The sequence below is a fragment of the Gambusia affinis genome, linkage group LG09 (assembly GCF_019740435.1).
Source record: "Gambusia affinis linkage group LG09, SWU_Gaff_1.0, whole genome shotgun sequence".
NCBI classification, from domain to species: domain Eukaryota; kingdom Metazoa; phylum Chordata; class Actinopteri; order Cyprinodontiformes; family Poeciliidae; genus Gambusia; species Gambusia affinis.
In genome coordinates, this window is record NC_057876.1 from 2,109,304 (window position 1) to 2,134,960 (window position 25,657).

The window sequence follows — 25,657 nt, forward strand, 5'->3', positions numbered from 1 at the left end:
GTTTTCTGGAGCGCACTGATACTAAAGCCATTAAAACGTGATCCTTAGGTACTTTCATTAATATCGTGACGCATTGTCTCAATGTTTGTAACCCTTGGGCGGTCATTATATCACATCATATGTTTTTGCACTGCTTGTATTTTGTGTTCCAATAAAAACTTAAAACAACAACAACAACAAAAAGAAAAACCAATATACAAAAAACTTTATTTTTTGTATATTTTTGTTTCAAAACAAAAATATACAGTAACTGAGCTTACTTTGGTTTGTAGTTATAAAGTGAATCCAGAAGGTGGCAGTGTTACAACCTTTGGATTCAGATTCACCCATAAAGAAAACAAAGACGAAGTAAAGGATTCGCCTTTTCCGTTCACGTGACTGCTTGTGTTGTTTGTGGCCGCGCTTCTTGTTCATTTGGCGGGTCTGTCTAGATCAGTCTGCTGTCGTTCTCGGCTTCGGCTCAGCGAATTCACTCTCATTTAGAAAATTATATTAAAAATGTCTCACAGGTACAGAGCCACGCGCAGCGACGCTCACGATAGTGACTTTAAACACAGGTATGGTTGAATGCAGTTAGCTACTTGAGTTAGCTTTGTTTTGTTATGAGTATTTTAGAAATATTACTGAATTGTTACTATTATGATTCATTTGAGCTCGGTAAAAGGCTTCCATCAGTTTCAGAAAGTAAATGGCAGGATGTAGCTTAGCTGCTATTTTGTTGCTCCGTTAACTTTTTATGTACGGTTTATCTTATGTGAAGGAAAACAACATGTGAATGAAAACGATGGTTTCTGTGAAAACAATTGGCGAAAAACAGATCTGGTTGAACGGATACATGTCTAACATTGACATCAAAGATCAGCCGACTGAAAGTGGATCCCCGCCACTCAACACAATGGATCGATGGAGGATCCGAAAGATGGAAGCAAATGGCGGGAGAAGTTTTAAAACCCGCTCATCAGCTTCTGCTAATTATCAGTCAACTCATCGGCTGTTGTAAATGAATGTCCTGCCCTGCTCTGTTGACCTTCACTAAGACTTTTTCAGCCATATCAGCATGTTGTTGATTTTCCCGAATGGAGCCTTGTGCTTTGTGTTGCTCATTTGTTCTGCAGGAAAAGCTCTAGCCAGCTGTACTGTCAGTGTTGCCACAGAGTGTGTTCACACAGAGACTTTCCTTTACTGTGCTATGACTGAGATGTTTAACTACAGGGCCAAACTAAGATAGGCCTCCTCGATGTTTTGTTGGGATGTAGGAGCAGTGGCCCGTCTCGGTGGTCCCACTGCCGGAAGAGAGGAATAGATGGAAGTCTGAGGAGCCACAGTGACGAGGACGGTGATGATGGACACTCTGACAGCAGGAATTCCAGGTAAGAATTGAAAAAGAGGCAGGCCTACTTATTGAACTGTTTTCTTGAGTCAGAAACTGCATATCTGGTATGTTATTCAAATATTTATTGAAGAAAGCCTAAATAATTGCTAGCAGTTTCAGCTTCTCAAACCCATGTAATGCTTACTGCCAGCTGCAGCAGACGGGGCTTCAGCTAGGTGCTGTGCCTGTTGCTTCTGTTATTGAATTGAGTTTGGCTTTAAGGAGGCCTGAGCTCTTCTTTGCCCCCCCCTCCCCCAGTTTCACCACTCCAGAGAGCGCAGCGCCTGTGTCTCGATGTGGTCGGCAGTCTGACTGGGGCAGCCAGGTGGAGGACGAAGAGATGAGGCAAGATGTTCACAGAGATATGCAACGGTAAAAGAATGGTTTTCATTTTAATTTCAGTAGTCTTTTTGAAGGCTGTCATTATTACTTGCTGTTTGTTGATGTTATATGCCCCCTGTTCAGATACAGGAGGAGGATACTAGGTTCAGAGGTCAATCAAAGGGAGAGAAAAACTTCATCTGGCTCTTCTGGCAGGTAAACATGACATCATCAAAAATATCTGACTCAAATGCTAAACAAGCATGAAGCATTACAGATGCAATGATATACATAATTAGGAATGTGAAAGCATCACGTTGGTTTGGAAGGAAGACTTTAATTAGCTGGGAAAAGCAACTAATGGGTGAATAAGTTGACTTTAAATCCAGCAGAACAGTCTGATACTTAGTCTTTGGGGTGCTAATGTTGTGGCCAGTGTTCTATCAGTGCTACCTTGTCAGATTTTACTACCATATTAAGGCTAGATAGTTATGTCTGTGTGTCAGTGCTTTGCGTCTAAAACTGCTACCGTCACGTTCACAAATCAAAAACTATAGCAGGTTGTGTTAATGTTAAATATTATAATCGGATAACATTCTTTGAGTGATGGTACTGAAGTAGAAGCTTAGGAGTTATGCTTAGCTTAGCATTGGAACAATTTATATACATGACGAAACCACAAGAAGATCACTTCCTTCATCTGAATATCCTACCCGTTTCAAATGAAAAGCTATTGCAGATGTACATACTAATCGATTTCTTAGAATATCCTACCTTTATAAAATATACCAGAATTGTACATGTTGTGCAAAATCGGCATATCCCACTTTCATCACAATACCCAACTTTTATCAAATACTTAGGTAGCACATTTTGTTGCACCAATTTCCTATCTTTGAATTTCCTAAATTTCATGAAAAACAGAGGTAGCACGTATTGATGCACTAAAAACCCTTCATCAGACTATCCTCCCTGGTAAATCGGTAGAGGATGTCATTTCATCAGGACATGCTATTTGTTTCACATTGGTATGTGGCACATGTTTATCTGCTAAATTCCCTAATCAGAAAATCCTACCTCTATGTATGCAGTGAATTACGCAATTATTTAATCAAAATATTTTTCCTGTTAAATATGTGGGTAGCACATATTAGTGCATTAAGACCCTGCATCAGAATATCCTACCTTTTAAAAAAATATTTCAAATACAGAAGTCTGGGCACTGCTTAAGATTTTCTAGTGGAGAAGCAGGTTTTGGCCCATCAGCCTCTCATGGGTCAGTATACTTTACTAGCTTTCCTCAAGAAAACTACTCACTTCATGAAAATCTGTTCCATAATCCTGCAACACTAAATCTTTCACTGACGGGATGATAAGTTGTTGACCTGTAAAAACCGACTGCTCAGCTCCATATCTCCAGTTATTTTGCAGATGTTTCATTCGCACTGCACCAAGCAAATATTCCATCATCTGCTCGTCCTATGGCGGGTTGGGATTCTTCTTTAAGCCAATCACCCTTCAGATCATGTCTGCCATGTTCACACCTCCTCTGAACTCTCTCCAAGTTCTCGTTAGAATCTTTTTGATTGGAACTTAAGGACAGAAATTGGTTTTGTAAAAAGAGCTGTTGTCACTTCATCTTTGGATTGTGGAGTCAGTTGTTCTGTCAGGTTTTTAGTTAAAGGACAGTAACATCGCTGTGTGCTGCAGCTGTGACTCCAGAGAGGGTGAAAACATGGAGACTGACGAAGCTGTGTTGATGCGAAGACAAAAGCAGATCAGCTACGGCAAGAACACCCTGGCCTATGACTGTTACATCAAGGAGGTGCCAAAGTAAGATGATGCATGTTACAATGTCAGCATCTTAAAGTAATATTGAACATGGAGAGCAGGTCTTGAGTGTCAAATGCTAAACATAGAAAAATGAACCCTTTCTGTTTTCAGGCACATGCGACAGCCGGGCGTTCACCCAAAGACTCCCAACAAGTTCAGGAAGTACAGCCGGCGTTCCTGGGATCAGCAGATCAAACTGTGGAGGGTAAAGCTACATGCCTGGGACCCCCCTGCAGGCTGCAGCCAGGAACACACCCTCAGTGACAATATGTAAGAAAACACTGGCTCCCTCAAGTTTCCAGTCACTGTTTCATCATTACTCTGGCAGACCGGGTCATATAGCTGAATGGGCAGGAAAACAAAATGAGCAGAGCAATAAACACTGATATCTACAGCAGTGTTTCCAATCCTGGTTCTCAAGACACACCGCCCTGCATGTCTTAGATGTTTCTCTGCTTTTACACATTCTACTGGGTGATTGCAGATCAACAAAAGCCTGTAAATCAGCCATCAAGCAGGCAAGTATTCAGGACAGTGTCCCTTGAAGATCAGGGTTAAAAACCAATGATCTACAAAAATCCCACAATCTCCAGAATTCCTACGGAACCTGGAAAATTGTTGCATTTTTAAAATCATTTTGCACATTTGCATAGTCTGGAAAATGGTTTCCAGACTTTATTCTTATTCGGAGAAAGCAGAATTTCACAGGATATGTGTAGTGAGGCAAAATATTTTAGTCACAATAGTGTCATGTTTTTTTTTCTCCAATTTTTTTTATTTTTAGATATCAATCTTGTAAAGATTATTTGATTTGCAACAATACATCATGAGAAGTTGGCAAGCTCATTGATCATTTTATTTAGTGACTTATTAACAGATGAGCCTCAGAAATACACTTCTTCAAGGCTACGTTCACAAAGCTTGCTAAATCTCTTTTTGTTTTTATTTTTTTGAAACCCACATTTTTTTTGCCTGGTCATTCATACTAATTAAATCTGACTGCAGTGAGACTTCTGTGTGAAGTGTTTACGTCCCTGAAGCAATCCACATGCGGAGAAGAACGTTGACATCACACAGCAGCACTCTGTTTACGGCAGTAATTATGAATTTTAAAATGTATCCAGCAATGGGAGCTGATAATATCATAACATGAGCAAAGCTGCCAAAAAAAGCACAGCTAACAAAATTCTTTAGTGGAGCATTTGCCTGCTGTGTGAACACAACCCTTAGACAGAGATGGGTCTTCATACTGTACTTGGTTGTTAAACAAGTTTACTCACAGCTGATTTAGCAACAAGGTATCACAAAGTATGCATCAAAGAATCATCTGTTAGTGAAAAAATAGTAAATCCAGGTGTGACAATTCTGCATGTTGGATCTTTTTAAATAAAGCTAAGGTTAAACAAACAATAAAAAGTCCTTCAGGATTGTGCTGTCAGGACATGAGGAAGGAACAGAGTTAAAAACAAAATAACAGCAACTTAAAAAAAAAGTTGAAGTCTGAGTCTGAAATGATTAATGTGTTCACACCCTGAGTGTCCTTCTTGTGGCACATGGTCAACGGGTGGTAAATCCTTGATGACTTGCTTGTCCATGATGAGTCACTGCTTGGTTTCTGCAGAGAGGAGCTGGACCTTGACGATATTGTGGACATTGAGTTGGACTTTCCTTCCTTGGCTGAATCCCAGAACGCACCGTCTTCCCTGGTGGTCCATAGCTCTGCAGCTGAGGTGAGCTCCTCTACAGGCTGAACCTGACTTAGTTTCCAACACTGACTGGTTTCAGTGGGGGAGGTGGCTGTGGCAGTGTGGAGAAGTCGCCTCTAATGCCGTTGTCATAGATTTGGTTCTAAATTCCACAAATTCCATCAAAGCTGCACCAAACTCACTAGGATCAATCCTTATCTGCTCCGCAACAAGAATCTACAACAATCTCTGGTGGGTGTGACCTAATTCCTCTACAGCACCCCTAGAGCACTTTCAACAACCATTAGAAATAATTCTTTTAATTATTTCTAAAGGTCATGCTTTAATCCAGAATCATGAAACTCAGTATACATAAGTCTCTTGGAGCCGTGGTCTAAATCCAACATGAGGTCGACCATTTTGGGTCAAAGCCATCATTGTGTCTTTAACATAGACATTGTATCGGAGCAAACTTCTCCTAAAGCTTTTGAGACACAGACTTCAGAATCACTCACCAAGGTCTTGAGGCATAGACGATGAAAAGTTATAAAAATCTTTTTCATACATCAAAGCGTGTCGGCGTGGCCAACCCTCCAAATCTGACCATTCGCCATGAAACATCAAGATTTACTAGCTTCCACATAAAAGGTCACAGCTGAACCAGACATTCTGTTTCATTACAGACCAGCCCTCATCACATCCACATGTTCACTTAAGCACTGCTAACACATTTCCAAACCAAACACTCCTGAGAAACAAACATAAATGACGTCTTTCCTTGTGACCAACTGACAAAAAAGTGTCAATTCATGATATAAGATGAGACACACTAATTTCTATTGAATTTTTTATCTTTTTTTTCCCCACCAGGGGGTCCTTTTTGTGGGCTCTAGTGTCCCTTTTTTTCATAGTAGGCTGACAGGAAAGGGGGAAGGAGAGGGGGGAAGACATGCGGCAAATGTCGTCGGGTTCGGGAATCGAACCCGCGACGGCCGCGTCGAGGACTGAAGGCCTCCAAGCGTGGGGTGCGCTAACCTCTACGCCACCGGAACACGCCCCTCTATTGAATTTTTAAGTACTTTAAATAATTGTAATATTAATATCTTTTCTACAAGTCATCCTCAAGCCAAACTCAGTGTTCTACTAGTTTGCATAGAAAAGGCACAGTCATTTTTATCCCGTTTTAGGTCTTTTATAATTTTTTTTAGCAATTTTATTTGTCAAAATGTATTTTTATTCAATAGCTTTCAGATCATGAGACCTATTAACTCAAAATCAGTGCAAATTTTTTCTACTGGACAATTTTGATGAGGCACTCATTTTTATTCTTTTACAGGTTTGTAAAAAAATATATATTTAGCAATTTCTTTAGTCAAAATTTGGGAGTTTCCTTCAATAGCTTCCAAGTCATGTGAATATGAAATTGTTCTACTAGACTATTTTTGATGAGGCACACTGATTTTATGCCATTTTACGTTTTTTTTATATTTTTCTGTGATTTTTGTAAAAAAAAAAAAAAAAAGTTTTCAATAGCTTCCATTGTCATGACAAGGAATCTCAGCCATCTGGGGCCTCATGTATAAAACTTGTGTACACACAGAAAATGTGCGGTGCCATATTTTACGCACAAGTCGGCATGTACACAAATGAACTTGGCACGAATGTTTGCATAAATATACGTAAACCTTTGACCTGCGGTGAAAATGTGCAGCAACCATATATAGTTAGGGGGTCACTGATTTATTGGCCTGTGACAGACTGGCGACCTGTCCAGGGTGAAACCCGCCTCTCGCCCAGAACGTTGCTGGAGATAGACACCAGCAACCCTCCCGACCCCATTAGGGACAAGGGTGAACAGAAAATGGATGGATGGACGGATGATTTATTGGCCAGCAGATTTATCAACTTAGCCAATACTTAAACATGAAAATGATCTTATCCCCGTCAGCAGAGGTCTAAAAATCAACCAGTCTTCTTTTAATTATTTCTAAGTAAATAATTATTATGAAAATAATAACAATAGAGCAGTAATAACAACAACAGTCTTAAGGACACACTCATATCGCTGAGTATATTGCTCAAGCTGTGTTCAGTATTTCAAACACACAGCTCTACACGGTATTATATGTGTATTATAAAATCTGATAACCTCCGGCAGAAAATACTTGCTGTAGGGTTCCTTAGCACATTTGGGCTCAGTATGAATGCATACTGATTATGGATGCATAATGTAAGTATTTACGGGGTGTAAATACTTTTTGAAAGGCAATGTAGCTGTGTGCGCCTCCCTTGGGCATGTTACCAAGCTTGACCTGTTGTGCTCTGTTTTGTCTAGAATGAAGACTGTTCTGCTACTCCAGTTAAAGTCAAGAAGACAAAGGATCCTGACGTGGCCTAGGGCCTCTGATGACAACATGCTCAAGGATTTCACCTAACACTGACGTCTCTCAAAGTTAACATGGACAGTGTCTGTGACTGCTTCTCAAGTTGGGGATGCTTTTGGTTTTCTTGTTTAAAGTTTGCTCGTTTCTGGTCTGTAGCCTGAATTTTCTTACAGATTCATCTGCTCAGGGAGTCTTATTTACAGGATTTATACTTCCTGTTTTAACCGAGTTGGACTCATTTCAATGAATCAAATATTGGGAAATTAATGTCTCTGATGCATGTTGCTGTTGGAGGATTCCATTTCAGTGAGGAAAAATTGTTTTGTCTTAATAAGCCCTTTTGGGATGGGAGGGGGGTGGAAAAAATTGAAGCACCAAAATGTTTTAAGTCAATTGTTGAATTTTTTATAGTTATAACTGTTTGTTTTTTTTATTCCTGTTTTATATTGAAGAGTTTAAAATAAAAGAGCACACTGAAAACTTTATTTTGTTATTAATGAAGTTAATATTTTAATAGAAAGTGTTGAGACTTGAGGTTGAAATGCAAAGATTCATGGAATTACTTGGACTTTTAGGTATACATAATTTAACTTGCATATTTATGCAGTAGAATTATAAACATTAAGTTATGTTATTTTTAATCTAAGTGGAGACCTTAATGGTAGTTAAACAGAAAAGTTAGTACAGCCTTTAAATGAGGTTCCGGGTCTGTTTTTGTACAAAGCATTCCCGGGTGATCCCTCTTCGCACCACTGCGTGGCAGTAAAGCTGAGTATTCCACCGGAAATCATCCATAAGCGCCGAGAAGAAGAGTCTTTCAGATGGTGGTGTACGTCAGTTAGGCTAAAGCCAGTAGGAAAAAGTGAGCAAAGTGGTGCTGAGAGGGTAGTTCTAGGTCGGAATTCAGAAAAAAGAAGCGAGGACCATGCTGAGGGTTTGTCTGCGTGGAATCAAGGCCACAGCTCAGGTAGGACTGAAATTACATTGCAGCTGTTAGCTGCCATGTTGGTGTTAGCTTGTTGTCATTCAATGACCCGCAGCTTGGCTCAAGGTGCCTCAGAGAGCTCACTGCTAACCTGCAATTGTGCGGTTGTTCGGATCTTTCTAACAACAGCAGTTCCAGCACGCTGGTCCGTAGTGTGACATATATTCACTTTAAACGAATCTGTGGTCTGTTGACATTCTTGGTCAGGGAACTGGCTGAAGGTCCTCACACTTCAGCCAAGGAAAATGGAAAATGCGTAGGAAAAGTTTGGAACCATTCGACGCGAGACGTTATTAGTAAAATGTTATGGCGGGATTGTGACGCAGTGAGTTGTTGGGCTCTGTGAGGAGCAGCAGACCCTGTAGTACAGTGGTCTCAAAATCCAGTCCTCAAGGGCCAGACTCCTGCAACTTTTACATATCTCTGCTTCAGCACAGCTGGCTCTCATATCAACGTATTAGCAGAGCTTTGTAGAGCTTGATTTAAATTTATCCTGATCGGCAGAACCTTCAACAGACCAGAACCAGAAGACATGAGAGGTCTGGAAGGTTGATACAACAGCAGACCTGAGCTGTACAGCGATTTATAAACTAACAGTATTTTAAAGTTATATGAGCTCCAGGGAGCCAGTGGAAGGACTTCAGAAATGAGGTGATCAGCATCCATAATAACTCTTGCACAGTTATTATTCAATGTTGTAAATGAGTTACACCATTTAAATTACCTTTGGGATCAATAAATAATTTTTAAATTGAACAAAGTGCACTGAACCTGAAAAGTCCCATATTTTTGGAGAGTACTCTGACCTGCACTCAGTCCAAGTCCAGCTTAGGTTCAATATGGTGACTGCGCACAACAAACATAGTGACAGTGGGTTAGGCTTAGGGTCTGACAGTTTCTATATCATTACACCAAAACAGTGTGCTGTTCTGTTTTGATGTTTAGAATGGAGAGAAATCCTTGTTTTGCTTATGGGAAAATGACAGTCAGGTCTGAGCTCTGACTTCTAAGACCAGATGAATTTAGCTTAAGCAGTATGTTATTAGCCTTCATCCAAACCTTCAGCAACTTCACAGTAGAAAGATGTGGTTGGCATGGAAACCTACTTTGATGCATAACTGGGTTTAATAAATGGGCAATAGCAGCTTCAACTAATTTTCAGCTCTGTCAGGAAGCTACAAAACTTTTATTCATTTAGTTGTTGAAATAAAAAATGTGAAGGAATATGTCCAGATATGTTGTAGTCATTCTAAAGAGAATTCAGAACAGAACTTATCAAGAGAAGATTTTTGGTTCTGATGTTAGAACTGAAGTAAAGATCCATGTGACCTGTTTCTGTTTGTGTGTCCTATTACCTTCTAGAAGAGCTCTGGGAGAATCCGTCTGACTAATGTGCAGCAGTGCAGGGAATACACAACAGGAGAAAGCAGGTAATGCTGTCATATCTGAACTGAATTTAAGGCAAATATTCCAAACAAATTAAAATTTCTTATTGTAATTACTAAGTCGCATTCTTTTCATTTAATTTTTCTTTTATTTAACCAAGTAAATCCCGTTGAGATCTAGATCTCATTTTCAAGAGGGACCTGGCCAAAAAAATGTGCAATACATAACAACCTGGTTACAAGAAAAAACAAGTAATATATATACACAAGAATAAAACCTTAAAAACAATGACACTGTTTCATGGAATCTTGCTGCCTATCTTTAAGCACCGCTCGAAATAAGTCCAGTGAGATCATTTCTGACATCTTAAGTTCTGACTGCAACTGATTCCACGCTGTGGGGGGGCCAACACACTGATTGCCTGCTTTCCTCTTTCAGTTCGAAAGCGTGGAACATGCAAAAGAACAATGTTATTGGAGCGTAGAGAACGAGAACTGAGAGTTCTATGTAGGAGAGTGCATAAATATGCTGGGGTTAGACCGAGTAGAGATTTATATATCAGGATCATTAAATGATTGTTTCTCTGTACACTTAATGGAGGCCATTCAGCTTTTGCATACAATTCGCAATGATATGTCAAACGTCTACTACCGGTTATAAATCTTAATGCGCAAATGATAACATAACTTGTGTGTGCTCCCCTCTTCCACCTCAGCGGTGCTTCCAGAGTGATAGCAGCTGGCTTGTTGACGGTAACTGGGGGCATTGGAGGCACAATCATCTACGCCAAGTGGGATCACAAGTTTCGAGCAGCAGTGGAGAAAAATGTTCCATATTCAGAATTGCTGTTAGGTCTGGCCTTGGGACCTGTTCCTCAAGATGCAGGTCTTCCCAACAGGAAACAGGTTAGTTCAACCCTGCCTATTTATACAGCACCAATTCCCTCCAGATATTGTCTCTAAGGACTTTATTAAAACAAGTCAGTTCGCACCAGTATTACAGACAATATCAAAGTTTGTTACATCCATTCCTAACTCATCCTAGTTGTTAACCAATGCAGTCAAATTCTGTTCACTCATTAAACTGGCTAAACCTTTGCTGTCAAAGGAAACTCAGCAGATTGCATAAAGTCAGTGACTACAGTATCAGCATGTCAGACTGTGTCTGATATAGACATTTCTTTCATCTGGGTCAAATCATTACTGTTTTAATTCCACCACTGTTGGGTTGAAGGTATAATTTTTCTTTATTTTTTTTCCTGAGGCACTGTGTGTTGCTCCCAGCCTTCAGATTGGCCGATGACACAGAGCTATCAGCTGCTATTCTCATGACTTTAGAACAGAGTACCCTGGAGAGGGTGAAAGTGAATTTATGGTAGAAGAGAGCATCACACACCTCTTCTTATTCTACCACTCATGCCCAAAAAGCCTTCTACTATTAGATAATCATGGTAAAACATGGTAAAATGAAGGAACCCGCCCAGCCAATTTCCTTAATTTTGGGAGATCGGTGATCAGCTGATACGTGCATGTGAATCTGATCTTATCCAATGATCTTATCTACTTCTGCCAAGGCACAAAGTTTAACCACTGTCCTCTTCTGCTCTCCTGTGAGACATGCTTGACTGAGACCGGCCCACCAGGTCATGTCTGTACGTTTGCAATTAACAATAGTCACCCTATAGTTACCAATTCAGCAACTTTCTTGCTATATTTAGCAGCATTTCAGACGAAAAATAAATCGCTATCAGCCAAAATTAGAATCAACAGCTCAGGCTTTTTAAAGACCTGCAATCGGTGCACCTAATAAAACCATGTCAGCCTGTGTTAGTTCTGGGGTTGGAATGTCTGAATGAATCATTTTACATTTAAACATGGCTTAATGTACAAAAAAGATTTCTGCCATAGCTGTCAACTCTAAATCCAGAATGAGAGTTCCCTGATCTGTCAGATCAGTGATCTTCCTCCTGTTGTGTAACATCTGTTCCAAATGTTTGCTGTTTAGATGGAGTCCATCCAGCCTCCTTCTATGATGGAAAAACAGATGAGAACGTCCAAAGCTAAGTCCGAAAATAAACTAAAGGAGACAACAGAGCATGGGGCCCAGGATTCTGGCCCCGCATCATCACAGCCAGCACAGAACATTCAGGGTAAAACCTCACTGCGTTGGAATGCTTTTCTCACACACTTGTTGGTGTGTTTATAAAAATTATGCCAAATTAGAGGTGGCTCACATGAAAGGTGAAAGATGTGGCAGCGTGATTTAAAGAGAGGAGGTAGAATCTGTTAGGAGGGACATGAGGACCCTGGACCAGACAGGAAACAGATCCCACCTAAACTCATTCTAGACTCTACAGAGAGAACTCACTGAGCCACCACAACCTGGAACCCTGACTTGTCAACAGGATCCTCTTTTTATTGTATGGGGGATAATTTCAACAAGAACTTCATTAAAACCCATACCAAAAATATTCAAACTCTAGATTTTGTCCTCAGCTATCTCTCACCCCAAACGTTAGCTGGAGAAAGGCACCAGCACCCCACCTGACCCCACTAGGGACAAGGGTGTTAGAAAATGGATGGTGATATATATATATAAAGGTATATGGGGACTTTCAATGTATATTTTATGATATTAGACTATAGTGTCAACTCTCTGGTGCAGGGACTATGATGGAAAGTAGCTTAAGCTAAAGCATCTTTTTATTAATGTTTTTTCCCACATTGTCCGTGTTCTAAATGAACAAACTAATTTTCTCTTGTTTTTACTGGGATTTGACTCAGGTTTTCCAATTGTCACTTTAAAGCTCCTTTTTTCCAGTTTTGTCTCATTTTATAATTTACCCTTCATTGTGACATTTTTGTCACATTTCTAACAAACCAGTCATTGCATTGTATGATTGTTTTCCTTGTGCATTGGATTTCCAAGCAGAGGCTTCAGCAGAGGCAACTCAGATCATCTCAGCCATCAGTGAGGTCCAGTCCATTCCAGCTCCATGCGACACCGAGCCCACAGCAGCCACAGGTCAGACGCTCCACCATGTTTCACTCATACTATGCTAACATTGAGCTTCCTCATCCTTCTAACGTTTTCTCAGGTTCTGAGTTCTGATGGAACACTTTGAAGTCCTGTGAAGCAGCTATGAAAACAGGTTACCACCGCTAGGTGGCACTAATGTGCTTTAATCACACTGGATGATGCAACGTGAACATTATTGGATCTATGGGCAGTGTTTGCATTGATACTTTGTGACTTTAAGAGAAACTGATTACTTTCCCTCGCTGCTAGTCGGCAAACATGAGGCCGCCTCACCCAACAATGTGTCTCACCTGTCAGTAGTGGTTCAATATTTATTGTTCAAGCACTTCATAGTCCCTGAAACAAGGACAATACCTGCATATAAATGAGACAAATCACACGTGTAGAAAAGTTATGAAAGTGTTAACATGTTACACACACTATCCATAATAATACACTTAGACAGTTTCTGACTGAATTGTATAAGCAGCTAGTCCTCAGAACAACCTTATTATTCATCACTTTTTACATTTCCATGCTAACATTAGCTTCTGGGGCACAGTGGTGGTGCAGGTGTAAAGCTGACTCGTATCTTAGACCTTGACTCGGCCATCACAGGTTTGAGTCCCAGCCCGATGACCCCTGCTGCATGTCTTCCTCTCATTCTCACAGCACACCTTCCTGTCTAATAACAGTCAAACAAAGGCCTCTTACAGTCCATAATTTTTTTAAAACAAGCTTTTTATTTAATTACCTGCTTGGTGAATCATTTATAGACTGCCTAAACTTCTGTTTAGGCTGTTTAGTACTGATGGGTGTGGAGTAAGGCTAACATCAAGCTGAAACTTGTCTAGGAACTTTACATTTCAGGACAAACCTCTGTGTGGACTAATAAACCTGTTCCATATGTTGTTCCAACATGTAGCAAAAGAGGAGGAATTCCACAGTCAAGGTATCAGGATGGGAATATGGTTTCTATGTATTTCCCATTGCAAAAAAATCTAATGTTTCGACATCTGAAAGCAGCCACAGTTTACCAGAGTTATGTACATAACAAAAGTTCAACAACTATGCAACAGAAAGTCAAAAATAACCAAAAGTAGCACAAATAACACCTAGCCATCCTGCTGAACTAACTGGAGGTGAAGGTTTCTGAAGATAAATGTTTTAACCAGAGACTAAAAAAGATGAGAAGTTTTAGTGGCTCAGAGAAAGTTCTGTCAGATCTGGATCTGAGGGTCTTTGGAGCAGAGCTCCAGTTGGTGTGAGGGTCCAGCCTGCATTAAGGGTAAAGCAGATCAGATAAGTGGTGTCTTCACAACACATTAAGTCTTTTAAATGTTGGCTGTAATATTTGAAGCTGAATTTTGCAGTCACAGTCAGTCTAATTAAACAATCTGTAGCATTGAGACTTCAAACACCCGGTGATCTTTTGAGGAAAATCCAGCAGGACACATCCGACTGCAGTGAGCTGGAGCACCTTTATCTTGTCTCAGTGCAATAAATGGTTTGACTGACAGAAGGGTGTCATGACAGAAGATGATGTCTCCAGAGAACATCTCAGGTTCTCCAGTACATGAGATGTTCTTCACCTGCTGCTGTTAGAATGTAACACACTTCAGTCACTACAACTAACTTAAAAAAGGATTAATGTTCTAATTAGTGAAAAAGTAGAACTTTTTGCACTGCTGACATTTTAAACATGTTAAAATGTGTAAAATGCTTTAAACATTTTAACAATGTAGTCTAGAATGAAAAGGTTGAAAACCCAAGCAGAGCAGGCCGCTGCTACTGGAAACTAAAAGTATCCTTTGTTAAAATGATATGTGTTGGTTTTCCTTAGGGGACTGTAAAGAATGCAGTGATCATAATATTGTCTTGGAAACAGCAGCTGTCCTTCAGGACACAGAGTCGGCTGGAACAGCAGAACCTCTGAGAGAGCGGTCAGCAGAAGAAGTGGCAGCTAGGCTGGCCCAACAGAATCAGGACGAAAAAGACATTATCACATGTGAGTTTTCAGCAACACACACACAATATTAATATCGCTCATCTCAACTTTTACATACTTATGAGGGTTCAGTGGGGCTGACATGTTGCCTAGAATAACATTGTTACTCTCAGGTTGTGTTACCTCACTTCTGTGGTTTAAATTTTTGATGAAGTATAAAATCAATAGTTATGGAAAACTTTCTTCATAAACTTGTTTATTTTGTCATAATACAATATACAATATAATAGTTGTCTGTACTTTAGATGATCAAGTAAACTGAAATGCCATGTGAGCTGTAAACTTCAGCATCTTGTGCGTGTGTGTGTGTGTGTTGCAGCGCTGTCGGCCCGGCTGGATGATTCCCTGGCCAGTTCTGCCAAGGCAACGCTGCAGGCTATTGGAGCTCAGGAGGCAGCTCTGCAGGCTATCACTCAGCACACACACAAGTTAAAGGAGGCAATGGAGGCAGAGGTATGGAGTCTTCTGAGCCAACTATAAACACTAACCACAGTACTGTTGCTGCTACTGCAGTGGTTTTCAATTATTTTCTGTTACCCCCCCCCAGGGAAATGATTCCCTAAGAGATATATATTTTGAGTAACAGTAAAACTTTCCAAAACTTCTAACTTAAAAGGCTATATAGTTTTAAAATATTTTTTGTGCAAAATTTGCAACAATATTGCTTGTATTCCATTTTGTCAGAAGAGATGAAGAATGAGATTTTTTGATAACAATAAATAGGTAAGCTTCATCTATATCCTGGCCTTTTTCTGAGAGCTACTATTACTTACTTATGACTGAGTAAGGCCAGACTTGGAGTGTTTTTAGTTGTTTGTTTGACATATGACACTAAAGTGTGATAATACGAGAATAAAGTTGTAATTTTATGAGAACTCTACACCGCACTGTGCTCAAATGAGGAATACTGAGGGTCTTGTAAAGTTATTGTTTGTATTGGTTTTACAAATAAGAAAATAGTCTTTTAACACATCAGAATCAAACATCAGCTGCCGGACTTTGAAATGATTATTTCAAGAACTGTTTAGTTCAAAGAACCCAACTTGCTGAGCTGGTCATGTCAGGTCTTCATAACACTATAAAAGCTTTTCTTCTTATTAAAGTGATGTTTTTTTCTTGTCTTTTAAAGACTTTATAGTATAACTATTCACGTAATATTACTTTATTCCTGTAGTTAAAAAAAAATTCTCTTACGCCATAAAACTTTGTCATACTTGTCTTACAAGTATGACAAAGTTTACTTGTAACATTCTCATGTTACAATGAAATTTCATTGTCACAAATTTCTCCATCTCTCCTCTATTTCGGTAGATATGTTTTTAAACATCCACACTCGTATTGTCAGCTTTGTTAACACAGACGCCTCATGGACAACTCTTGCCTATTTTCACTGACATGACGTAAGGCAGCCATCTTGGAGCGGTTGCCCCCTCTACTTTGTGCTACGTGCCGTATCACCTCATTTAATTAATCATAACTCGATAAGTACTAAACAAATTTTCACACTTTTTTGCTGGAAACGTTATTAAAACAACCATCATAGCTACATGTACAAGGGCATTTTTTAAAAGTATTTTTGAATTGGATTGATACATGGTTCAGTATATTTGAATATTCTTAGTGAGGTTAACGGAACAGAATAGGAATGGAATATTTTGTTTACATGTTTGATGATCATTTTACAAAGCACACAGCCACTCATAATTTTTTTCATATATTTATTTAGTAATATCAATACATATTTACATCAATATGGAAACACAAAGTAATACAAATACAATATAGAGGAACACAGATTGTTAAATAATGATTAGTACTGAATGATGTATAGCCTATTACACAACTTCTGGGGTTCCTCTGAGCCTCATTTGTTCTCAAGTCTTCTTCTTCTGCTTTATAGAGTGACAACAGGGGAGTCTAGAAAGAAAAGATGAGAAATGGTTCAAATAGCCACACAGTGTTCTAGATTAATGAAGACTATTTGAGGGCTTTTCTTTATTTTGTTGTGAATTTTATCATTTTTAAAACTATTAACTTTGTTTATAGTAAATAAAAGTCTATAAAAGGCTTGAGGGTGGTAAATGTAACAAAATTAGGAAAATAGCCCAAAGGTTGTGTGTTACACACAAATGTGTGTGTAAAGTCAGGCAACACCAGGTAGAGCAGAGCAGGTGTGCTCAGAGTGCTGCATGGCTGCAAGAAGCGTTTCCTTCCAGGAATAATTACTGGAGTAGGAACAGGGTGGGACTTGTTTATGGTGTGGTTTCTAATGGCAACATAGCATAGAAATGCAAAGTAATAAAGCCTCTTCACTCAGTCTATATTTGTCCAGAACTTCTGAGCAGTTTATGAAAATAATTTAGAGGAAGTTTTACCATGACAGTCAAAAACATACAAGATAAGAACTGTTACCAAAGCTGAAAGTCCTAATAAAAGGATTTTAGCACATATCTTTAGCTAATGATTAATTTTTTGATGTTAAATGAATACAGGGTCCATCAGAGGAAAAGTCAACGCAGTGGAAAGATCTAGAAGCCGCTCTGGCAGAGAGAACAACTTCTGTGAATGATGCCAAAACTGCTCTTGTCAAAGCCAAGTAAGAGATGCACACACATTCAGAGCCTACTGCGATGAACTGAACTTGTCTTTACACACGACACTTTGTTTTTATGTTATGTACCACCAGGTAAAGAAAAATATTTTAAAAATAATGTTTTTGCTGTCTTGGAGGCATGTTTATTTTGTCTTTAGTTCAGACAGTTGAGGTAAATCTTCACATTGATTTCTCTCCACTATTGCAGTGAAGCTCTGGACAGTCTAAAATCAGTGATTGACAAATCCAAAGGGTTTAAGATTACAGCTGCACGGCCGCTGATCTTGGCAGCAGAAGAGAATCTCCATAAAATGGTGGTAGACTTGGACAAAGTAGTCTCCAAGGTAAGGCCTGGTTATAAGGGATGCTCTGATCAGGTTTTTTGCTGCCGATTCCGATACCGATCACATGATTGGCTGTTAATTTTTTGCTTCAGGTATAAATGCTACCATGTGAACTGGCAAAATGGGACCAAAGAATTCCCTAATTTAGACAAAAATATGCAAAATTCTTGCAAGCGCAATGCAGCAGGTATCCAGTCAAAAAGACAAATGTAAAACCTGGAATTTGTTATCCAGTATTAAGACTCTCAAGAGCATAATTACACATAAAGTCAAATAAATCTCACAACACTGCCTATATCGAATAGGCAGTGTTGCCTATTCGATATAGGTAGTGTCCGAGATCTCCTCAAGCAAATATAAAACATTCATTCAAAGTCAAATGCAGGTTGCGTCAAAATAAACAATCCTGAATTACTAAAACAAAACTGCCTCAGAGCATGGCTAGCTGTTTTCTGCTGGCTCTGGTTGGTTGTTTTGATTGAGCAGCATAAAACTGCAGAATACAGAAAGAGGATAGATGAGATTGATTCCCACAGCTTATCTGTGTCATGTTGGGACCACAGAAGTTTTTATACATATGTAAAAACGTCTTTTTTTTAAAAAAGACTGCATGCTGCAGCTTTTCGGAGACACTGGATGTGAAAGTCCACACTCTGGTGGAGCATGAACTGCGCCACATCTGTGAAAATTTACGTCTTAGTAGAACATAGCAGTGGTTCAACATCAAGAGCAATACCCAGAATCTTACAACCCCAACCAGATAACTTAAGTTATGTTTCAAGTTATTTGCTTAGCTTTGTGACCATCATACTCATGACCGGGTGTGTGTTGACCTATAGTCAGCCTCAATAACTCACCATACTTCTTCAAGTGCTTGTTTTTTTAATATCATATTAAATTAAAGCTTTGTGTTGATGCATTTTGGCGTGCATCATCTCCAAGATATTTTTCCGTCACGAGAGGCAAACTTACCCATTCATTCTCACAGCCATAAAGTTCCAAAAGACATTACTTATGATTGGCTACCTGCGCCTGCGCAGTGTGAAGAAAAGGGGAACAAATTATTAGCTTCCTACCTTCAGACTGATTTGTTTTAAAATACACAAGTATGTCAGTTCTGCTGATACGTTTCTGACAAGTTTTCTCTGTTCCAGTTAAATGTAATCTGGGAGAAGCAATGAGATGCTGTTCACACACTGCTAGCTGTTCTCAGGGTATGGAACAGTTTCAGGGATAGAGCTTTCTCATGCTTGGAGAACTTGCTAACCACAAATCGTTTTTTTGTTCTGATCTTCCCATCTGACTATGATCACCTTGGAGCTGATCATTAGCTAACCTTATTGTTTTGTTCCACATCTTCCTGGATTTGGTTTTCAATTTTAAATGTTTCAAATTATTATTTTCCCTCTTCTCTATATGCTTGCATGTTGTAATAATGTAAATCAGTGACAGTGTGCAGTACTTTAGGTTTTGTTTATATGTATGTAGACTTCCTGAGATCTGCTCATGGTTCCACATCCAGAACACCCTTTAGCCCTCACCCTGTCTCCTGGATGGAATGTGCTTATAGGTACAATCAGCAGAGTCGGAAGCAAAGATTGTGGCCCAGTACACTGAACTGGTTAATGAAGCCAAGCAGCAGTTTCAGAGGGAAGTGAGTAGCCTAACTCCAGAGATCCAGGCCAACTGGAAAGGCCTTAGTAAGTACACACATTACACACATCAACCATTATTGCTCCAGCAGGAGAGTTTAAATGTTTAGTGAGTTCTAAGTCAGTTTCTGTTGTGTGTGTGGGTGCGTGCGCGTGTGTGTGTGTGTGTGTGAGTAGCTGGTAAACTGTCAACAGATGACCTGAACGCTTTGATTGCCCATGCACATCGGCGCATTGACCAGCTGAATCGAGAACTGGCTGAGCAGCGAGTCCGAGAGCAGATCCACTTGGAAGCAGCGCTGGAGCAGCAGAGAGCCGAGGACCAGAGAGCTCTGGACAAAGCCATCGGCACGGCAACACAGCACGTTAAAGAGGAGGCCCGATTGGAGCAGGAGAGGAAGGTGCAGTGGATTGATGTCTGAGGGAGGCGGCAGGCATCCTGCAGAGCCATGCTGATGTGGGGCATGTTGTGCTTGCAGCTGGCTGAGCTGAGGGAAGTGATCGAGGCAGAGATGAGAACTCAGCTGCGGCGGCAGGCAGCCGCTCACACCGACCACGTCCGAGATGTCCTCAAAGTCCAGGAGCAGGAGCTGAGAGCTGAAGCTGAGCAGGTCTCTGCACCTTACCAAACACAACAAATACACACTATGTGCACTTACTGTAGATAGGCTGGACTATTCCTGTAGCCCAGCCTACAGGAATAGTAGCCTGGATTACTATTCCTGTAGAAGGTGGGGAGGGAGGGTGGTCTGTCTGTCCGTCCGTCCGTCCGTCTTTCAAGGTCTGCAGCTGATTGGACAAAAGAGGAAAGGCAACACAAGACCTCTAAATTTAAAAAACAGTTCAGTCTGGGGCTGTTGTAAACAAATATTTTAGTAATCAAGTATTCCATTGATTATTCTTCTGATTAATTGAACTCCCCACCCAGCTGTGCCAACAATGATGGAGGAATTCTAGTGGTAACTGCTGTGTGTGACTGGCAGGTTTCTGGAACGATTGTGACAAAAAGACTGCAGCAGTTTGCAGGATGGGTCTCAGAAGAGATTGCTAAGATGATTGACTTTTTCTGGCATTGATAAAAAATTTATTAAAAAACCCTAATCTGTTTTAACATCCTGTTTTATTGCTTGGTATAGCAACTCGATAAGAACTGTCTTTTCAATCTTGGGTTGAGACAAGTTACATAAGATCCAGTCGGTACAAAGTTAGTTTTTTTGTCCCATTGTCACCTCTGACTAAGCTCAGCACATTTTATGTTAAATTGCTTCATTCCTTGTTACTAAGTGTTGACGTGTGGATTATTCCCTAATTTTCTTGTACTGCTGCTGTCCACCAAATAGACAATGACAAACTGAACAGAGTAGAGCAGAGTTTGTGAGGGAAAAATTGGAGACGGTAGCTTTAGTTCTCTTTACTTCTTACTCTAACTGGCATCCTATCTGAAATCTGAGCAAGAAGTATAGAGTTTCAGGAGAAACAAGAATAAGACTAACTTTTATTCAACTTTTAACTCAGTTTTCTGAGCGGAGACGGTGGAGGACTAGGGTAAATGTTTAATGACATTTATAGTGTAAGTGTTAGACAACAGGTTGGACTGAAAGTGCATGAAGAAAGAAGTAGAGGTAGTGGTTTTCTGGGGTTTGCTTACAGCTTATCAGTCTATATTAATTTTAAAATGTTGAATTCAAGTGCATCATTTCATTTTAAAATGTTTTGTATTGCCTGTAATTTTAACAAAATGTCTGTTTCTCACTTCTCTAGTGAGGTGACTGGATGTAGTAATGAGTGCTGTGCGTTTTCAGGAGCTGAGCAGTAAGCTGCTGGAGCAGGAAACCCGCTACCGTCAGCTCACTCAGGAACAGCTCGATGACTTCACTCTGGATATGAATGCTGCCTACGCAAGACTGAAGGGAGTGGAGGAGGCCATAGATAGTAAGATCAACACACATGTCTGTCTCCTCAAAATCTTCCATTCCAGTCTAACATCAGGATAAACCAGAACTACAGTGGATGTCACCAGCCTACACATCCCAGGTTTCTGTTATGTTACAAAATGTAACATAACATTTCTGAACTATTTAACTGAAAAACAAACAGATGTGTTTAGGGCAGTGGTTCCCAAAGTGTGGGGCACGCCATGCCATTGCAGGGGGGCCAGGGAAGCGGTATGGATGAATGGAAAAAAAAAATGAAAACAGTTACACAAAAGTCTTTCACTGTAAAGATGGTTTTGTAGTTTGTTTTGTTGCAGCCTGAATGTAAAATAAACTTCAGTGGAGTTTGATAACAAAGTATTTGTATAGGTTTATGTCTGGTTGAACGATGTGTGTACCCAGTTTTTTAGGGGGATGGGGATTTTATTGTAATCCATAGGGGGGCCCAGCAGAAAATCTTTGGGAACCACTGGTTTAGGGTAAATGTTTAATAAAGCCATTCAGTCTGTCAGCATGCCAGGTCTCAACTTTACTGGGCAAAGGTTCTTCATATCTGTTACATTATGACAACATCTCTTGTCCATAGCTCTTTTCAGATAATCTCCTAGATTTTCAAATATCTGGCTCAGCAAATTTCAAAAGTTACCATATCTGCTAATAAATCTGCTTTTGGTTGATCCAGAGGTCTCTTTGTGTTCAGCAGCATTTGGATCAAGACGGACAGGAAATATTCAGAATTTCGTTCTCCTTGACAATGAAAACCCAAAACCTTTTTTGATGTCTTATGTTGTTTCCTTTTGCAAAGTTTAATCCCCAAGCTAAATGCTAACATTTGATCAGGTTAAGGTGTGCAAACCTAAGCAAAACCAATCAGTGTATAAACTTTGAGATCTTCTGTCTGTGGCACTTTAGGGTTTCCTAACTGCTCTCTACAGAGGAGGGTCATGTGATAATTCTTTATCTATTTACCAAATAAAAAAATAGTTCAATAGGAAAACTCAAACTAAGCCAACCTGCAGGGACCCTTAACAGGATTGAAACTAGGACTGAGCTCGGTCTGTTTTTCTCCAAATATATCTGAAATTAGAGATGTTTGACAGCTGGGCTAAAATATGCTTTACATTGAAGTTTGTGCAAAAACAATCTGCCCAGGTTTTGCAACTGAATAGCTTTAATGCAGGTTAAAACTATTCAACTCCAACTTGAATAGCAAAATGTGGTCATTTCAAGATTTCCAGAATTGTGGGACACCAACTAATGTATCTGCTACAAGAGTGTCACCATTGTTTTAATCACTTGTGTGCTGAATGCTAGTCGGAGAGCTCTGACAAAAGTATTCCTTAAGAATACTTGATTCAGGACGGAAAGTGAATGCTGGGTGTTTCTGCCTGCAGGCCATGTGGAAGCAGAGGAGGAGGCCCGGAAAGCTCATCAGCTTTGGCTGTCTGTGGAAGCACTTACCTACACCTTAAAAACAGCCAGCGCTGAGTCTCCCAGCATGCCCCTGGAGGATGCCGCTGAGGCTGTGCGTGCCAGCTGTGTTGAAAATGATTTTGCTCTGGCCCTGGCGTCAGCTCTACCTGAAGAATCCCTGAAGCGAGGTGTGTTCAGCGAGGCTTCCCTTCGTGCTCGTTTCAACTCTCTGCGATCGCTTGTTCGCAGAGTTGCTCTCATCGATGAATCCCACAACACCCTGTACCAGTACCTTTTATCATATGTTCAAGCTGCACTGCTTTTTGAGAAGCAACAGGAAGTCCCGCCTACCCAGCTACGCAGCGAAGATTTGGATCCCTTCAAGCTTCTCTCATATGCCAGCTACTGCCTAGAGCATGGGGATCTGGAGCTGGCTGCCAAACTGGTGAACCAGCTGCGAGGGGAGGCCAGGAGAGTGGTGGAGGACTGGCTGATTGAAGCCAGACTCACACTGGAAACCAGGCAGGTCATCAGTTTGCTTTCAGCCTATGCCAATGCAGTGGGTTTAGGCACCACCCAGGCACCATAGCTACCTCGTTGACCAGGCAACCCAAAGGGAGCATGTATTTTGGTAGAGGAAGCCAGCTGGAATGTGATCGGATCTACAACAGCAAAGGAAAGCACGATATTGTTGCAGTGAACCATCTATTAATGTTAACCCACAGATTAGTTTCAAACCACTAAGATAAGATGTCCTCTCAGTTTAGGTCTTGGCTTCATTTTCTTTACCTTATTTGGAAACATGCGATGGTCATCTTAACAGTAAATAAGTTATGCTGAACTGTTGTGAATATTGCACATTAAATAAATCATTAAGAAGGAATGCTGTCTTTTTACTGCTTTTGTCCGCCGTCGAGTTTTAATTTAGACCTTAGATGTTTCACTTCCTGCTGGTCCTCTGGTCTCCTTCCAGCCCAGTAACCTGCACTGGCAGGAGACGCCCATCTCTCCCAACTGAGACTTTGATCTCTGTGACTGTTGTATTTCTGTGAAGGACTGATGAACTGTCTGCACTGTTTCCCACCTCAAGTTTATATGTAAGCAGGGAGTATGATCCATCAACAAGAGAACAGCTGTTTTCAGATGCCAAACATTTGAAGTTGATAATTCCTGTGTTGAAAATCAAGTGTTAGTGAAATGTTAATAGTAAAACTTAAATGATGACAGTGACCTGGAGCCCTGCATGGTGCAAAGGATGGTCTGACTCTAACAGCTATCATTAGCATGTCACAGTTAAATAATTCTTTTATAAGAAAATGTTACATACAAATTGATGTCTAATTTTATTTATCTCTGGGACTGTGATTTAATTGCTCTTAAAACATAAGGTGAGACTTCGGAGGGGTTCATGTAGTCTGAAGTCAACTCTAGTCACTACAGCGCATCCAGGTGCTCTGTGGGGCTTGAACGTGAAGTTGCTAATTTGAGCTTGGAAATAAGCAGAGATACAACCAGATAGTTTTAGTCAGACTCTCCCTGTCCATCATGTCCTGGATGATCCGTCCCGCTTTGTCTTTGTTGATTTATTTGCTGTGAATGATGTCGAGCTTCGCTTTGCGTTGCGCTCCATCCATCCATCCATCCATCCAACCATTTTCTTACAGCCTGGAGAGTTGCTGGTGCCTATCTCGGGCGAGAGGCGGGGTTTACCCTGGACAGATCGCCAGTCTTTCGGAAGGCAACACAGAGACATACAGGACAAACATGCGCACACACTCAAACCTAGGGAGGATTTGGACAAGTCAATTAACCTAATGTTTTTGGACTGTGGGGGGAAGACGGGGTACCCGGAGAGAACCCACACATACAGAACATGCCAACTCCATGCAGAAAGATCCCAGGACCTCCTTGCTACCAACCGCGCCACTGTGAAGTTGGTAGCACGGTTAACGGGGAACATCAGTTCACCAGTTGAAGCACAAATCAAACCATAAAGTTCAACAGTTTGTAAACTGTAATCGAGACTAATATGAACAGCGCAATAAAAGTGAAAACAGCCACGAATGAACCTGTTCGTAAAGTTCCACAACTAAACGCCATTATAATCTTTAATATTAAGACAAGTGTCACAAATCTGTGCAGCAGACCATCTGAATTGTGGAGCCGCAGGAGGAGCGCGGTGCGCTGCTCTCTGACAGCAACAGCAGAATAGTTCTAGCGAAATCTGGGCGATAGAGCGCAGGTAAAGATCAGAGAGAAGGAGAGTATTTACGAAAACTGCGTAAATACTAATACATCTGGGATTGTAAACTTCACGGCTCCTTTTTTTTACCATCGACAATGCGATGGTAAAAAAGAGAAAGGTTTTAATGTTTCTGCCACCTCTTCATTATTATTATTCTGGTCATCCTAATTTTTGACCAGTGTGATTTTGGCTATAAACATGAATATGAATACACCCAAATAATAATGAAGAAGTGGTGGAACTCTGAAAACGGTTTAAACTCTGACGTACTTCAGAGGTACAGTAAAGTCACGAATTATTCGGGCTTTCGTAGCCTGTGACCAGCGAGATCCTGGCTATTTGAGGGTTAAATATTATTTTAAATGAGACGTGACTTTAACGAAGTAGTAGCAGAAATATTAAAAACCCAGTTAAAACAATACCAGAGCACTTTGAAAATTTTCTTAATCGTTTAACGATTTATTAAACGGCCACAGTTGGTTTC

General features: G+C 40.3%; 2 protein-coding genes across 9 annotated transcripts; both read left to right on the top strand.

Annotated features, from left to right (window-relative positions):
- The first annotated feature begins 303 nt into the window (after positions 1-303).
- LOC122837020 (stem-loop binding protein) lies at positions 304-8,080 on the top strand. 2 transcript variants are annotated; one of them, XM_044127074.1, is made up of 8 exons: positions 304-557; positions 1,257-1,370; positions 1,631-1,744; positions 1,838-1,909; positions 3,404-3,526; positions 3,638-3,796; positions 5,148-5,256; positions 7,547-8,080. In XM_044127074.1, exons 1-8 carry the CDS (start codon positions 499-501, stop codon positions 7,607-7,609), a joined length of 813 nt encoding a protein of 270 aa, XP_043983009.1. In that variant the 5' UTR covers positions 304-498; the 3' UTR covers positions 7,610-8,080. The 2 variants fall into 2 exon arrangements, with proteins under 2 accessions (XP_043983009.1, XP_043983010.1); XM_044127075.1 differs by having other exon boundaries at positions 360-557; positions 1,844-1,909.
- Positions 8,081-8,315: 235 nt separating this feature from the next.
- Positions 8,316-23,811, top strand: immt (inner membrane protein, mitochondrial (mitofilin)). Of its 7 annotated transcripts, none has more exons than XM_044126845.1 (14): positions 8,316-8,562; positions 9,943-10,010; positions 10,682-10,871; positions 11,971-12,115; positions 12,898-12,990; positions 14,876-14,992; positions 15,312-15,445; positions 17,485-17,588; positions 17,794-17,929; positions 19,500-19,629; positions 19,759-19,982; positions 20,061-20,192; positions 21,384-21,513; positions 22,910-23,811. In XM_044126845.1, the coding sequence occupies exons 1-14, from the start codon at positions 8,521-8,523 to the stop codon at positions 23,515-23,517; spliced, it is 2,253 nt and encodes a 750-aa protein (XP_043982780.1). In that variant the 5' UTR covers positions 8,316-8,520; the 3' UTR covers positions 23,518-23,811. The 7 variants fall into 7 exon arrangements, with proteins under 7 accessions (XP_043982780.1, XP_043982775.1, XP_043982779.1 ...); XM_044126840.1 differs by having other exon boundaries at positions 8,347-8,562; positions 12,895-12,990; positions 14,828-14,992; XM_044126844.1 differs by having other exon boundaries at positions 8,347-8,562; positions 12,895-12,990.
- Positions 23,812-25,657: the final 1,846 nt, after the last annotated feature.